A 12774-nucleotide genomic window follows, 5' to 3' on the forward strand; every position below is an offset into this window, starting at 1 on the left:
TGACTTGCAAAACTCAATCCTGCTGCCCCTGCAAAAAAAACACCTTAAATTTAATTCAACCATAATTTATACAAGGTCCAATGAAAGCAGTGACTTTTCTTTTTGAACAGTAGACAACCAAAGCAATAATCCAACACAGAGACAAACTTGTGAAATGCAACAGACCAGTATTAAATCAAATCTAAACACAGAAATATGGGATTACCTCAGTAACTTACACTTGTATCTTACTATTGCAGATAAATAAATACTCATTCATGGAATTCCTACTTTATTCCTTTTCCCATTGCTTTGGTTTTCCACCAGAGCTGCAAATGTATTTTAATAATGTGATGTAAGATCGCCCCCTGTTGTTTGTCTGCAGGAAGTGGAAGTCAGGTCAGCCCGACAACTGGGGCCATGGGCATGAAATAGGAGAAGACTGTGCGGGTCTCATCCATGAAGGGTTATGGAACGATTTCTTCTGTGAAGATCTCATAAGCTACATCTGTCAGAAGGAAATGGAGACTCGTACGTTCCATTTCTGTCTTTTTTGTTCCTGCTTTTCTTTGTTTTTTCTTTTCCAAATGCGGTTGTTTTCTTCCTGCATGGATAGCTCCCTCAGTTGTTTCCTAATGTATCTGTTTCTTTTTCTGCAGTTCTTCTACGATCACCTGGATCATAGCGATGTCTTAAAAGCGAGCTTGCAGTGAGCAGCTAGACTTCCCCCTTGTGGTACCGGTCCAAGGACGCAGCACATGGAGAGAGTCCTTACGGAGAGAGCAGTGGGACCAATTTGAAATGAGCCCGGGGCTGCAGCTGAATAATGTCTCTCCAACACTGAAGAGATGCCTTTCTCCTCCAGAGTGAAACTAGTCCAACTTTACCAGCAAGTGCAATACAGCAGGGCGACCACAGACGGAGGAGACTTTATATTTTTTCAAATGACCAAATCATCAATATATATATATATTGACTATTTGGTAATTATATTTTTTATGGTTATTTGAGATACATTCAATAAAACTGTATTGTATGAGCAACTGAGTATCTGAATGTATATATCATTATGCAACTTTTGTAGGAAAACATTTCTATGAAGCCAAATGGACTTAACCGTAGTGCTTTACGTAACAGGTGTTGTCTTAAAGAGAATATAAAAGGTACAAAAACATGTTGCTGATGTGCTATCTTTGAGGAACTGTTATCTAACCTCACGAATGTCTTTATAGCATTTTCATTTATATGAGTACGAATAAATGAAGTATTTACACATAAACACAGAAAAAAATGTCCAAATCAACTTTAACAGTTTAATACTTTGTGTATGATGATGCAGTATTTTGTGATTATGAGATTTATTTTTCCTTACTACAGACATATGTATGTTTATATATATATATATTTGAGAATCTGTGGATCCTACCTACAAATAGAAAATGTACCATTTTCTGTCCTCAGGTATTTCCCGTTTAAAAAATAAAAACACTTGATTTTAAACACTACGAAAGATGAAGGAAACACTCAAAAATAAATATGTAAAACCCGAGAAATGTTTGTTAGCTTTTTTTTTTTTTACACATTTCCACACACCTTCAGATATAAGATTACTGATACTTCAATTTCTGCATAACTAATGTGTGAAGGTCATCACAAAACTCTCCACAGTATTGTAGAATTTGGTTTATTAGTTTTGCACACAAAAAAGGTATCTTCACATTTCTAATGATTTTCTTGAAAAATAACTTGAAGTGATTTATTTTTTTATTGTTTTTTCTCCTTTCTAACCCAGAGTATAAGCAAAGCGGTTGATTTTCTTAGATATGCAGTTGCCTCAGTGGTTCATCAACTTACTAACATGTCCTCTCAATCATTTTCACATCCTGCTTCAGGTCAGAACTCCAGTTACAGTCAGTCCTTCAGCTGCACAGAAGATTGAAACGATCTCACAATAGCACCTTTAGTAGGAGGGAATCTAACTACCTCTCTATCAACATGGACATCAGGTTCTCGGTTAAAAAATAAAACAGAAGCAGCGACTGAAGACGGAAGAGTGCTCGTGTTAAATTTGAATTGCAGCGCTACGACTTTTCCGACGACTCAAATTAATTTGAGATGCAACATGAAATACTGCAGGAGTCGAGCCAAGCGAGACAAAAACGTTTAAGTTTGAGCTGGGTTCGCTCTAAGTGATACAGTATGTGAATAAATCATCGTGTTAAGAAATATGTTTACGTTTACCTGCTTATTTCACATTGCATCATTTACACAAGGTAAAACAAACGTACACAAAAGAAGCAGCATATTGTCTAAATGTAGATTTATTGTTGAGGTATGATATGATGAATATTTTCTCTTTTTGAAACCTTCTGTTTTACAGCCACTCTATGTTTGTATAAAACCTGCGGTGGTGGAATACAACTGAAAAGTGCCAATTTTGTAAGATGGAGGTGAAGCTGGGACAACTCATTAGATACAACTTACAACCTTCTTCTCGTGTTTCATTTCAAATTTCGCCGCACGCCTCTCGTTTGCCTCTTTCTCCTTCAGGGTGAAAGTGTGCCGGCTCGTGTTTTTTATGTTTGGTGCAACAAGACGTGAGGCTGGTGGGTAAATTTGTGCTGAGACGCAACGTCAGGCTTCTGTCTCGAGCTCCAGCAACACTGGTTTGGATTGTAAACATGTTTCCGATATAATCATTCAGGTAGGAATCAAACCTGTAAAGAAACAACTTAGGAGGAGTTTCGCCCTCAGTATCGCTGGCTGTCGCGTCATCTCCGCGGCTCTTTCCGTCCTGTGCAATGAAGAGTGTTAATGGCCGATGAGATGGAAATGAAGTGAGCAGTGGGGGGGAGGACAGAGTGATGGAGGTGGAGGGAGGCTGGCTCAAACAAAGGCCCAAGGTGGCGCACGTCTAGTCATCTAGTCGTCCTTCTCCACGATGACCTCCCCGTGAAGCATCCTTCTCCTCTGCCGCAGCATGTGGAAGAAGAGCTGAGGAAACACTGGGGAAAAAAGACAAACAGGATCAATCATACAAAACAATGAATATTCAATATGTTAATTACAATATAAACATCTGTGTATGTAATTCAATATTCTTCAGGTGAACAGGTACAAGATGATTCCTCTTTGCACAAAGCTGCTACATTTAGTATCAAGAAAACTGTTCCATCACAAAATCCCTGGGCTGTTATTTAGAGCACGTAGCTTTTTTTTCTGCAGCAGGAAAGCTGGGTCACGTGGGATGATCCCCAAAGCTAAAAAAGAAAGTGTCAAAGTGAAAACGCTGCTTACATGGGATGTAGGACAGCATGACGATGATGAGGCAGTAGTAGTAGTCAAACGACACATTATACTTGTTGGGAAGCCTCATGGAGTACATCCCAGATCTGCGTACGAACGGCAGAGCAGCGTAAATGGTGAACAGTTCTCCGACGACTCCCAGCGGGTACAGGACGATGAAGAGGTTGTATCTGGGAAGGAAAAGAGACGGATGTATTTAAAATCCAGAAGCCTGACAGACACACAGTCACATGCAACTGCAGTCACACTCACATGCATGGTCAAACAAAACCCCCTCCACTTTGTTGCCCGGTGAAAAAATGTTTGTTGTGGCACGATGTAGTAGTGAGCACAGCTTCGGCCTCCGACAACTGTCAGCCACTGGATCGCTGCACTGAATGGTCCTCTGACATGGCCATGGATGGATTTTAACAACTTGGCATTCACACACACACACAAATGCGTACACAGACAGTCTCTCGAGTTGGATGATAACTGATGTTTCAATGGTTTACTCTGCATGTCGGTCTGGTGAACAACTTTAAGAAAGCTGCATCAAACTTCAATTTAACTCATAAAAGAGCGATGAGGGTTGAAGACAGTTTCCCTTTGTAAAACTCAAAACTGTCCTCTTCTCGCCTCTCCATCCTCAAAGGTCTGTCACTGCCCTAAAGTGTGAGCTGGCACTTTGCGACGCCTCCAGGCCTCCCTGGTGTGATATGTGCCATGACTCAGGACTGCGGGGATCCTGTATTTAGTCAAGAGCGAAGCAAAGGCTCGGGGGAAGCGTCTCAGCGGATGTGAGAGAAATGTTCGGCGAACATTCCATGACCAAAACAGATGGTCTTAAAAACGGGAGCAGCTGAACATGAGCCCCTCTCGGGGGGCCTCGTGTCTCCGCCATGCTTAAAGAAAGACGCGAGGGGTGGGGGCAGGGAGGAGAGTGCTGGTCAGAGCAAAAAAAATCAAAACAAAAGAGAATTCCAAGGAAAAATAAATGATCACCTGAAGATAACACAGCACACAAGAGGGGAAGACAATTTGAATAAGAGTGAAAACCCAGAGTTCGTCTCATAAAGTAAACAAGTTGATGAAATCTTTAAATTTCAATATTCTGATGCAACATGTCTCTCTGGGCCGTAAGATGCCAGGCCTGTGTGCTGGACAGATATCAATGTGTACAGCTGACGTTCCGCCCAACGACTCCAATTTCAGCTGAGCTACTGTAGCGAGGAGAGAGACGCTCGGCCAGACTGCCACGTCACAAGTGCTCTTCATACAGTAGTAAGAAGGGGTTATGTCACGGTGAGGCCCAGAGATGTGTCCACCATCACCACATGTCACTCAATCAAGAAATGACTCCTTGTTGTGGTTCTCATGCTTCAAATATGAACTTTTTCATTTAACATTATAAACCATCATTTGTTTAACTTTTAATCTACAGTTAATAATAAAAAAACAATCTAATTAAGCCCTGAATTGATTATGTTGATTATTATCAGTATTGTCAGAGCACAGTGTTGGCAGTTAGTTCACCCACCGGCTAACAAGGTGCTAATCAATAACCAAACACATGCTTGTTCTCTCTGTGTTAGCCGAGCGACACCTAATACACACACAGGCCTCTGCTACTTCCTGCACTTTAAGCCGGTCTAGGCCCGGGGGGGTGAGACAAACACGCACAGGGGTTAAAATCACTGGATCACACGACATGCTCGGACACAATGTCCGACTCATTAATGACAATTCAAGCTGATCCCAGCCTCGGGGTAATTATATTTTCCACCTGGCCCATTTGATGAAGTACGGCAGGTGGTGGAGCAGGTTGAATGTGTAGTAGGAATATCTGGTGATCTCCGTCACCGTCCACACAACCAGGAATAGGATTACGCTTTCTTCATTCTGGATCTTCGTTTAAATCAGGGAAACGGCAAAGTGAGAAGAGTCAAACCTGACAAATGCTGCTCGTAATGCTCCTGTTACCTGTGTGTGATTGTATGTGAGCAAAGATACCAAGTGTTGAAAGTATAAAACTAAACAAACTGTGAAAAAGAAGCTTCATTTGATTAGACTTTGACCCCGAAATCTCTGAATATATACACTATATACACTACTGTATTGGTTATAAGTCACCTGTCTGATGCTGTTGGTGATGAACCAAACCATGAAAATCCGTGAACACACTTGAACCCCAGTTACAATCACAGAAGTCCTCACGATTCCTACGGCAGAGCAAGATAAACAAGCATCAACGATTACAGTCACACCGGAGTTTGCATGAAAGAAAATGTGTTTATAAAGTGACTAAAATCATCACATACCGATGGCACAGTGTCCCACCTGTAAGAGGAGACACGGGACATTTATTGTATGTTTTATATTCTTAATTATTAGTAACAGCGAGCACAGTTGTCCTCAGCGTCTTACCTCAACTAATGCAAAGGTCTGGAAGAACTTGAGTGTCCTCGCTATACTTCTGTACAGACCCTTGTGTGTGCCTCTCTGGATGTAGAAGCGCATCATTGCAATGGCCAGAACCAGCCACCTGCAGAAACATACAACAATAATACATAAAGGCACCCGTTACTTAACTCATCCTGACAGTTTTGGGCTTAGGACACTAAAATACGGGCTGACAGATATTTTGTGCATGCTCATAATTTAGTATGATTAAAAGAAAATGTGAAAGTGTGTCCCTGAACCAAAGATAAAGGACATGTGTGCACCCATATTAAAGCAAAGGCTGAGGTAGCATGAAAACCCAGACTCAAGATTGAAACTGACAAGAAGCGTCATCACAGAGGAAGAGTTACATCACATCCAGTAACAACATAACCAGGCACTAAACTTTTTAACCAAACTTTTACAGCCACAGCATTTAAGTTTAAGTAAAATCCCCTGAATTACACTAAGGTCTTAAAGGTCATTGTTATTGTCCTTTATATTATTCACTTTATCTACAGTAGAGTAGGAGGTGACATCACTGCTTGTTTGCAACTGATATAAAACAGAGAAGAGCATAAAATACACAGATATTTAAAACAAATATTCAGATTAAGCATTAAGTTAATTATACATATTTTGTTGCTCACCTACAAAGGTGCTGACTGATTTAAACGTTTGGTCAAACACAGCCAACAACAAATATTAGCACGTGCACATGTTAAGGCCGTTGAACTGGTGGGAGGTTGACTGTCCCCAAGCTTTTGTAGATGTACAGATCGCAAAAGAAATTAGTCCTGACTTTCAGGTGCTGGAAAACCCCCAATGCACAGTTTTATCAACACCAAGATAAACCATTAACAATTTAGAGGAAATAACAAACATGGATTAGTCCATAATAAAAAGCTCTAATGTGGAATATCAGCATATTTTGATCGTTCAGAGCAGCAGATATGAAGCTGTTATAGATTATTGATCCCTGGCTGACCTGACACTTCAGAGAAGTATTGATCCTCATCTTTCCTCTTTGACAACAAGCACTTTGTTTTAAAATCCACTGACAAAATGTTGTGTTGTTGCAGGAAAATGTGCCGGATGAGCACTTCCCAGGCTGAGCTCCAGTGTCACTGTCAGTCCGGCTATACTTATCACTACAGTGGGAGCTGCGGGCCTCCTCTCCAGGCGCTCAGCCCTATTTGGACACGGCTGCAGCGCCAGTCTGTCACTTTAACCCAACACCATTCATTCATTTTACACCTCTCACTTTAACACGGGTTAGTTTTTAACTCTTCTCCCTCAGTATTTCACTTTTCTCCGGTTTTTCCCTGAGTGTGTCTGAGCAGATCCAGAGAGCCGAGCAGGCGCTGACACAGACGCACGGTCCTATAAACAGCAACACACGCTCAGGGGGGTTTTCATGGAGCCGATAAACTTGTTGGCTTTTCCTTATTAATAGGCGACTGGGGGGGCGCACGGTGACGCACGTACCCGGCGGTCATGGCGATGTTGTAGAAGGTGAGCCATGCGGTGGCGACGGCGCTTTTCGTCCGCTTCTTGTTGTTGTTTTCCTTCTCCTCAACCGTGCCGTCCTCCTCGCTGGACGCCATGGCACCGGCAGGGTGGGGAAGTCGGGGAGGGGAGCCGACAGCTGGGGCTGCGAGGGAGGGGGTCATCCATCCATCTACTCGATCCTCTGTCTGAAGGGACAAGTGCGTGGCCTGCCGGTGGGTCAGGGGCTGGTACAATTTGCAAAACAAATGAAATAAAGTCCCTCTGTCCTATTTAAAACTTCAGCAATTACAGGGGCGTAGCTAGAAGTTGTGGGGCCCCTGGGTGAATACTACTGGGGGGGGGTATTTATACAGGAAGTGGGCACTGAAAATGTATGGTTCACAGAATAATGTAAAATCACTTATTATCTACTCACCACTATGCCGATGGAGGCGTAGGTGAAGTTTTTTAGAAACTTTTTCTGAGTTTCAGGGGTAAACAGTGTTTCAGCCAAATCTAATGAATGTGATAAATTCTTCAAACATATAGATTAAAACAACAGAAAAGAAACACAACAAGGTTTCTGTCCAGTCTGTCATGAAGTGCTGCTTAGAGGGATTATTGTGAACTTGTGTCTTTTAAACACAACAATGGCTGAAGCTCTTTGAAAGCGACCATCACCTCAACCCGCTTCTGGTAACAAACTTGGACATCAGAGGCAACCGTGGCAAAGGTAACTCAATATTATTTCCTGTATCTATTTTAAACTGCTGATGACTTTCCTTGAAACCTCTCTGGGTCTGGGCCCAGGGGTCTTGCAGCTCAGGTTGTTAGGACTACAACTCCAGTAGAGCAGCTGTAGTCCTATCCCCAAAGGCCAGACACGAGGGGTACTGTTTACACACAGGTATCACTGGTGTGCTGGTCTGAGATCTGCTGTCATCTCTCACTGCCTGAGAACCTGCATCATTGCATTATTTAAAATTAGCTCCTAAAATGGCACCGTGTAGGAATGTGTGTAAACCAAAGACGGCACCAGATATAGTCCAGGCCACCTAATCCTGATCGAGTTACTTGATCAAGTGTTCAGGTGTCTCTCAGGTTGTGACCTCAGGACAAAACAGGTCAACTGTGTTTTCACATCATCACACACAGGGTCGTAGGTGGAAACTGCGGCCTGATGGTGTTTGAACTAAAGAGAGCACCGATGAAATCATCTGACCTCTCATTTCAGGTCATTGTTTGGTCGACTTTTGGCTTTTTGTTCCTTTTAACTGACTTTTTGTTGGAAAAATGAGCCGTGTCACTGTCATTATTATGACATTTATCAATTAATCTGAAAATGGGAAAAATTATACATTGAATTAGCAGAAGCTCAAATATTAAACCAGACGTTTACGTCTAACATTTGTTTCCTCTTTGGGAATTTTGTTTGCAGTTATCATATTTTGCCACTAGATGGGGATACAGATATGAGAAGAGTCACAAGTGCCTCTGGGTTTATGTCATGTGTTTGCTGGGGTCACAGACACAAGCAGTTGGATGTTGCTTTTATCCGGACAGTTAAATGTTTTCTGGTATTTGAAACATGTCCAGGTTAATAATTGTAAAACCACACATGTTTTATATACTTAGAACAATGTAGGTCGACTGTTTATGTGATGAGATGAGATTTTAGCTCCAAAAGTATTGACTGATGTGTAATTTCGAAGATGCCTGTAGAACATACACATCCTTCAGGGTGCAGAGTTAGACAACCAGTGTTTGTATCCTGGATATAAAGAGAGTAAAGGCCGGTCACATCACCGTCACACCAACAGACACAATGCCTACTGCAGTGTAAGCAGTTGGTCGAGCAGAGAGCCAGGGCTGTGGTGTGTGGAAAATGCTAGTGGAGGCAGACAATGCGCTGGTCCGAGGCCTGACCAGCCCTCAGAGGGACAGGCGTCGCCTCACTGCGACAACAGCCCCTGTCTCCCTCTCGTCTTTTTCTTTATTTTGAACTGCTCCAGCATGGGCTCGGGGGGTACGCTGAAGTTCGCCCTGTGCGAGGTGCTGCAGTTTGCAGGCCTGTGCGTGCCACTCTTCATCGTCATGCAGAGGTTCGCCGTCATTGTGGCGAGGGTGAAAGCCTCGGCGCAGCCCCCTGGAGACGGCAGCACGGCCTACTGGTTGATCGTGGCGTCCTCCATCGCCTACGTCACCTCCACTGCCCTGCTGGTCTGGGTGCCCCTCAAGTACATGGTCTTCGTGAAAAAGAAGTTTCTCATTGGAAGGAAGAAGTGGTGAGTTTGTCTGCCCTCCGACCTGATGTCAGGGGCCAGTGTTTGGTCAGCAGCTGGACTCAGTGCAGCACTTACTGAGTCCTGGTTCGTTTGAGTCTGAACAGGCCTGTAGCTGGTTTGCACTGCACTTATGCTGCTGAATATCACAATTTAGCAAATCCTGCAACTGCTACCTTACTTTTTTCCTTCCTCTGTCTTTGTATCAGGAGGCCTGTTGCCCTTGTATATGTGGTCCTGTCCACATTGCCCTGCTTTGCCTTCCTTATCGCCAGCTCTGAGGTACATGCAGATTGTTTGTGATTAGTGTGATTACATTAATCTGTTCATATGTCAGCCTGCAAGTGACCACAATATTCAATATATTTACTCATACCCTTTTTCAGTTATTATGGAACATAAAAAAATATACCTGTTCCAACCATTTGTTGTAGTTGGGGGAAACGCAGGCTAAGGCCTCTGTGCGTGGATTAAAGGTGATGCTTTGTGAGGAATCTTTTGGTTCTCAAGGGAGAAATATCCAGCTATACAGATAAGGAGCCACTGATAAGCAGCTTGGTTCCTCTTCCTGTCCAAGCCGCCCCTTGTCAAGTCATCTGTCCATGAGGCACATTTTCACTTCCTTACTGGCTGTGGCCCAGGTCCTTTACCGTTTTATGAGGCCCTAACTCTCCAAAGCACCAACGTGACTTTTTGGCCCTTTGCTTATCTGGTGTATTTTACATAAGAGCAATAAATTCTTCTAAGATAACCAGCTTGTCTGCTTTGTTCTGTGTCCTGTTGGTATGAAGCCCTGACTCAGGAAAATCCTAAAGCTGCAAGTGATTTAGCCCAGAAACCCAGAACGAGAAGAGGTCAGGAGTGTTGACAGTTTGATGTTAACGTGTGCTGCAAAGGGACGTTGTTACCGTTTGTAGTGAAATGAGGTGATACCCACGTCAGATGTATGTTCCACTCATTATCTTCTTGTTGGTTGCCCAGGTCCAGATAAATAACAACATGCAATATGATATGTTCACGGAGCTCCCTGTGTCACTGGTCCTCTTCTCTCTCATCTGTATTGACGTTGTGGAGAGGATACGCCACTGCAGACTGACGGGCCAGGGTGAGCAGCCCCTGAACACATCACACACATCACTCACTGAGGGCTATAGATCCTGAACTTTCCTCTGTCAACTATATATAGAGTGATTCCCTGCTGGGCTTTAGATGTCAGGAGCTGGCAGGCACCAAATACAGCTCTTTAAAACATTTATCTGGAATAATTAAGAGACACATTATTGAATGGCTCTGTGACCAAAATTGGGAAAAATATCCTGTAACTGAAAGAACGAGCGGGAAATGTGTTAACGCTTCTCGTCACACGGTGCTGAATGGACAAAACTGCATGAATGTTTTTTTGAAGATAAGCATTGAGGTGGCACACGAGGGCAGCCTAAACTTCTGTTTTGTTAAAGTTACTTTTAAAAACAATTTTTAGGATTCACAAGTTAATGTTTTTATATTTATGGTCAGAAGATTGTGTGGTGTATCTTTAACTAACCCTTGACCAGCCTATCATCCTGAAAATCATTCCTTTTGTGTCTCCAGCTAATGACATGGAGAGAGATGCTGACATTCCCTCCTCTGTCCTCACACATGTGGAGCAGGTAACACCAGTGACACCTATCTCTCCAGCTGTGCCGGGGCCAGCTGCACCTGGGCAAGGTGTTTCCACTCCTCATCAGCCAGGGGCAAACCAGCTCGGTGACAGGAACCAGAACGGAGCAGGCACTCGACCAGAGACTAACGGGATACCAGGCAATCCTGGGAGACCATTTAGTATCTCTGGATTAAGCTCACCATCAGTGAGCAGCACAGCGTACCGCATGTCTCCATACACCTACACAGGCCCACTGAGGTTCCTGAGTGCCAGTGACGCCCGAGCGGACGTGTTCGTGGACAGTTTTGTGTTCTGGTTGGATACAGTGGAGATGGTGCGGGTGGCAGGACACCCCCTGGTCTACCACTCAGGCTGGGTGTTCCCCATCTATATCTTCAGCTACCTGTCCTGCTTGCGTGTGGTGGTCATGCCCCACAGCCCCTTGCTTTCCTCACTAGGAGTGGCTCTGCAGGACTTGCCCTTTTTCTTTGTGCGTGTCGGCCTCATTGCCTTCTTCGGCTTCGTCACACCCATCCTCTATCTGATGAAGAACTTGTTGGTGTGCCTGGCCTTTGTCTACTTCAACTTCATGACCAAGCTGAGGGTCTTCAACACAGAGAGAATGTTCTTTTAAAACCAACATAAAGACAGTGCAACACATAGTAGAGGCAATATGTTGGCATGATAGACTGCAGATAAACACAGACAACGTATCTCCACTTCCTCCTTGACGAAATATTCCAGTTCAAACGCTGCCTTCTTGCACACCCTGTGAAAATAATCCATTAACTAAATCAAAACTGTTTGCACCACAATAAAGTTCTTACATTGAGAAATGTTGATCATTTTTTAGCCAATCTCATTTCTGAACTTACAACCTGAAGCAGTAAATCACCACTTTGAAACTTTGACTGGCAATTTGCAACTTCCAGAACTTTACAAAAACTTGGACCAGTATAGTCTATGATAAAGAATAGTACAAATGACGTAAACAAAAAGCGTCCTAACTAAATGTAAATATTCGCTTAAAGACACATCACACTGGAAATTAGTTGCACTGCTCAGCTGTCCATAGCTAAGTGAATCAATTAACTCTTGATGAAATACTTTTAAACTATAAGAACAGAGTAGAGACTTAAATCAAACTCAATAATGAGTCTTATTATAACTGGTGCAACTAAACCAATATGTGAAATTGTGAATGCTAAACAAAATATCTTCCCTAAATGCATCATGGTAGTTTACACAGGCCAAAACTGAGGCATTAGACATTATGTGTATGACTGTGTTTACCCCTTAAAACCCCTCACCCGCGGCATGTTAGTCGTCCTGTAATGTCACTCGAGATGTTTGACAGACTTTTTTCTACCATCATAAAGTGCAGTGAATATGTGAAAGCATATATCCATGTTTTTTTATTATAGGTTTTTCTCTGATAAGTTATTTTCCAAAAAAGAAAAACAAAGTGTGAGATTGTATCGTTGATACGTATATTTTGGTAAGGTAAATAAAGACGGTAATTCAAATATGTTTTCAGTTTCACTCGTATGATTTCTGATATTATGTTGAGGTTCAGTGTATTTGTAGGGTTTTTAATCCCATTTCATCCCAATAGGTTCTCAAGAGAAAAGCTTCCCTGTCAAACACCCAAAT

The 12774-nt window shown here is 42.8% G+C and overlaps 3 protein-coding genes across 3 annotated transcripts in view; 2 read left to right on the plus strand and 1 right to left on the minus strand.

Moving 5' to 3' along the window:
- The window catches only part of LOC109629730 (collectin-12), a 30917-nt gene extending 29385 nt beyond the window's left edge, over positions 1 to 1532 (plus strand). Inside the window, exons 9-10 of the mRNA XM_020087581.2 lie at positions 365 to 510; positions 639 to 1532. Of these exons, the coding sequence (XP_019943140.1) occupies positions 365 to 510; positions 639 to 664 (172 nt within the window). The 3' untranslated portion in view covers positions 665 to 1532. The remainder of the gene's footprint in view (positions 1 to 364; positions 511 to 638) is intronic.
- A 750-nt stretch (positions 1533 to 2282) lies between these two features.
- hacd1 (3-hydroxyacyl-CoA dehydratase 1) lies at positions 2283 to 7413 on the minus strand. The gene is made up of 7 exons (XM_020087583.2): positions 7195 to 7413; positions 5692 to 5809; positions 5586 to 5604; positions 5398 to 5486; positions 5051 to 5172; positions 3277 to 3455; positions 2283 to 2984 (listed from the first exon to the last, which is right to left on the minus strand). Exons 1-7 carry the CDS (start codon positions 7377 to 7379, stop codon positions 2902 to 2904), a joined length of 795 nt encoding a protein of 264 aa, XP_019943142.1. The 5' UTR covers positions 7380 to 7413; the 3' UTR covers positions 2283 to 2901.
- A 1555-nt stretch (positions 7414 to 8968) lies between these two features.
- LOC109629731 (transmembrane protein 236) lies at positions 8969 to 12651 on the plus strand. Its single transcript, XM_020087582.2, has 4 exons — positions 8969 to 9482; positions 9689 to 9761; positions 10461 to 10584; positions 11070 to 12651. The coding sequence occupies exons 1-4, from the start codon at positions 9211 to 9213 to the stop codon at positions 11753 to 11755; spliced, it is 1155 nt and encodes a 384-aa protein (XP_019943141.1). The 5' UTR covers positions 8969 to 9210; the 3' UTR covers positions 11756 to 12651.
- Positions 12652 to 12774: the final 123 nt, after the last annotated feature.

Source organism: Paralichthys olivaceus, chromosome 17 (genome assembly GCF_024713975.1).
Source record: "Paralichthys olivaceus isolate ysfri-2021 chromosome 17, ASM2471397v2, whole genome shotgun sequence".
In the NCBI taxonomy this organism is placed as follows: domain Eukaryota; kingdom Metazoa; phylum Chordata; class Actinopteri; order Pleuronectiformes; family Paralichthyidae; genus Paralichthys; species Paralichthys olivaceus.

Excerpts from the sequence above, each read along its gene's own strand:
- hacd1 (XM_020087583.2), bottom strand. The coding sequence starts at position 7,379 with ATGACCCCCTCCCTCGCAGCCCCAGCTGTCGGCTCCCCTCCCCGACTT. Across the intron at positions 5,173-5,397 it reads TCACCAACAGCATCAGACAG|ATCCAGAATGAAGAAAGCGT; the intron begins GTGACTTATAAC and ends ATTTAAACGAAG. Across the intron at positions 2,985-3,276 it reads CATGCTGTCCTACATCCCAT|TGTTTCCTCAGCTCTTCTTC; the intron begins GTAAGCAGCGTT and ends TTTTTTCCCCAG.
- LOC109629731 (XM_020087582.2), top strand. The coding sequence starts at position 9,211 with ATGGGCTCGGGGGGTACGCTGAAGTTCGCCCTGTGCGAGGTGCTGCAG. Across the intron at positions 9,762-10,460 it reads TCCTTATCGCCAGCTCTGAG|GTCCAGATAAATAACAACAT; the intron begins GTACATGCAGAT and ends TTGGTTGCCCAG. Across the intron at positions 10,585-11,069 it reads CTGCAGACTGACGGGCCAGG|CTAATGACATGGAGAGAGAT; the intron begins GTGAGCAGCCCC and ends TTGTGTCTCCAG.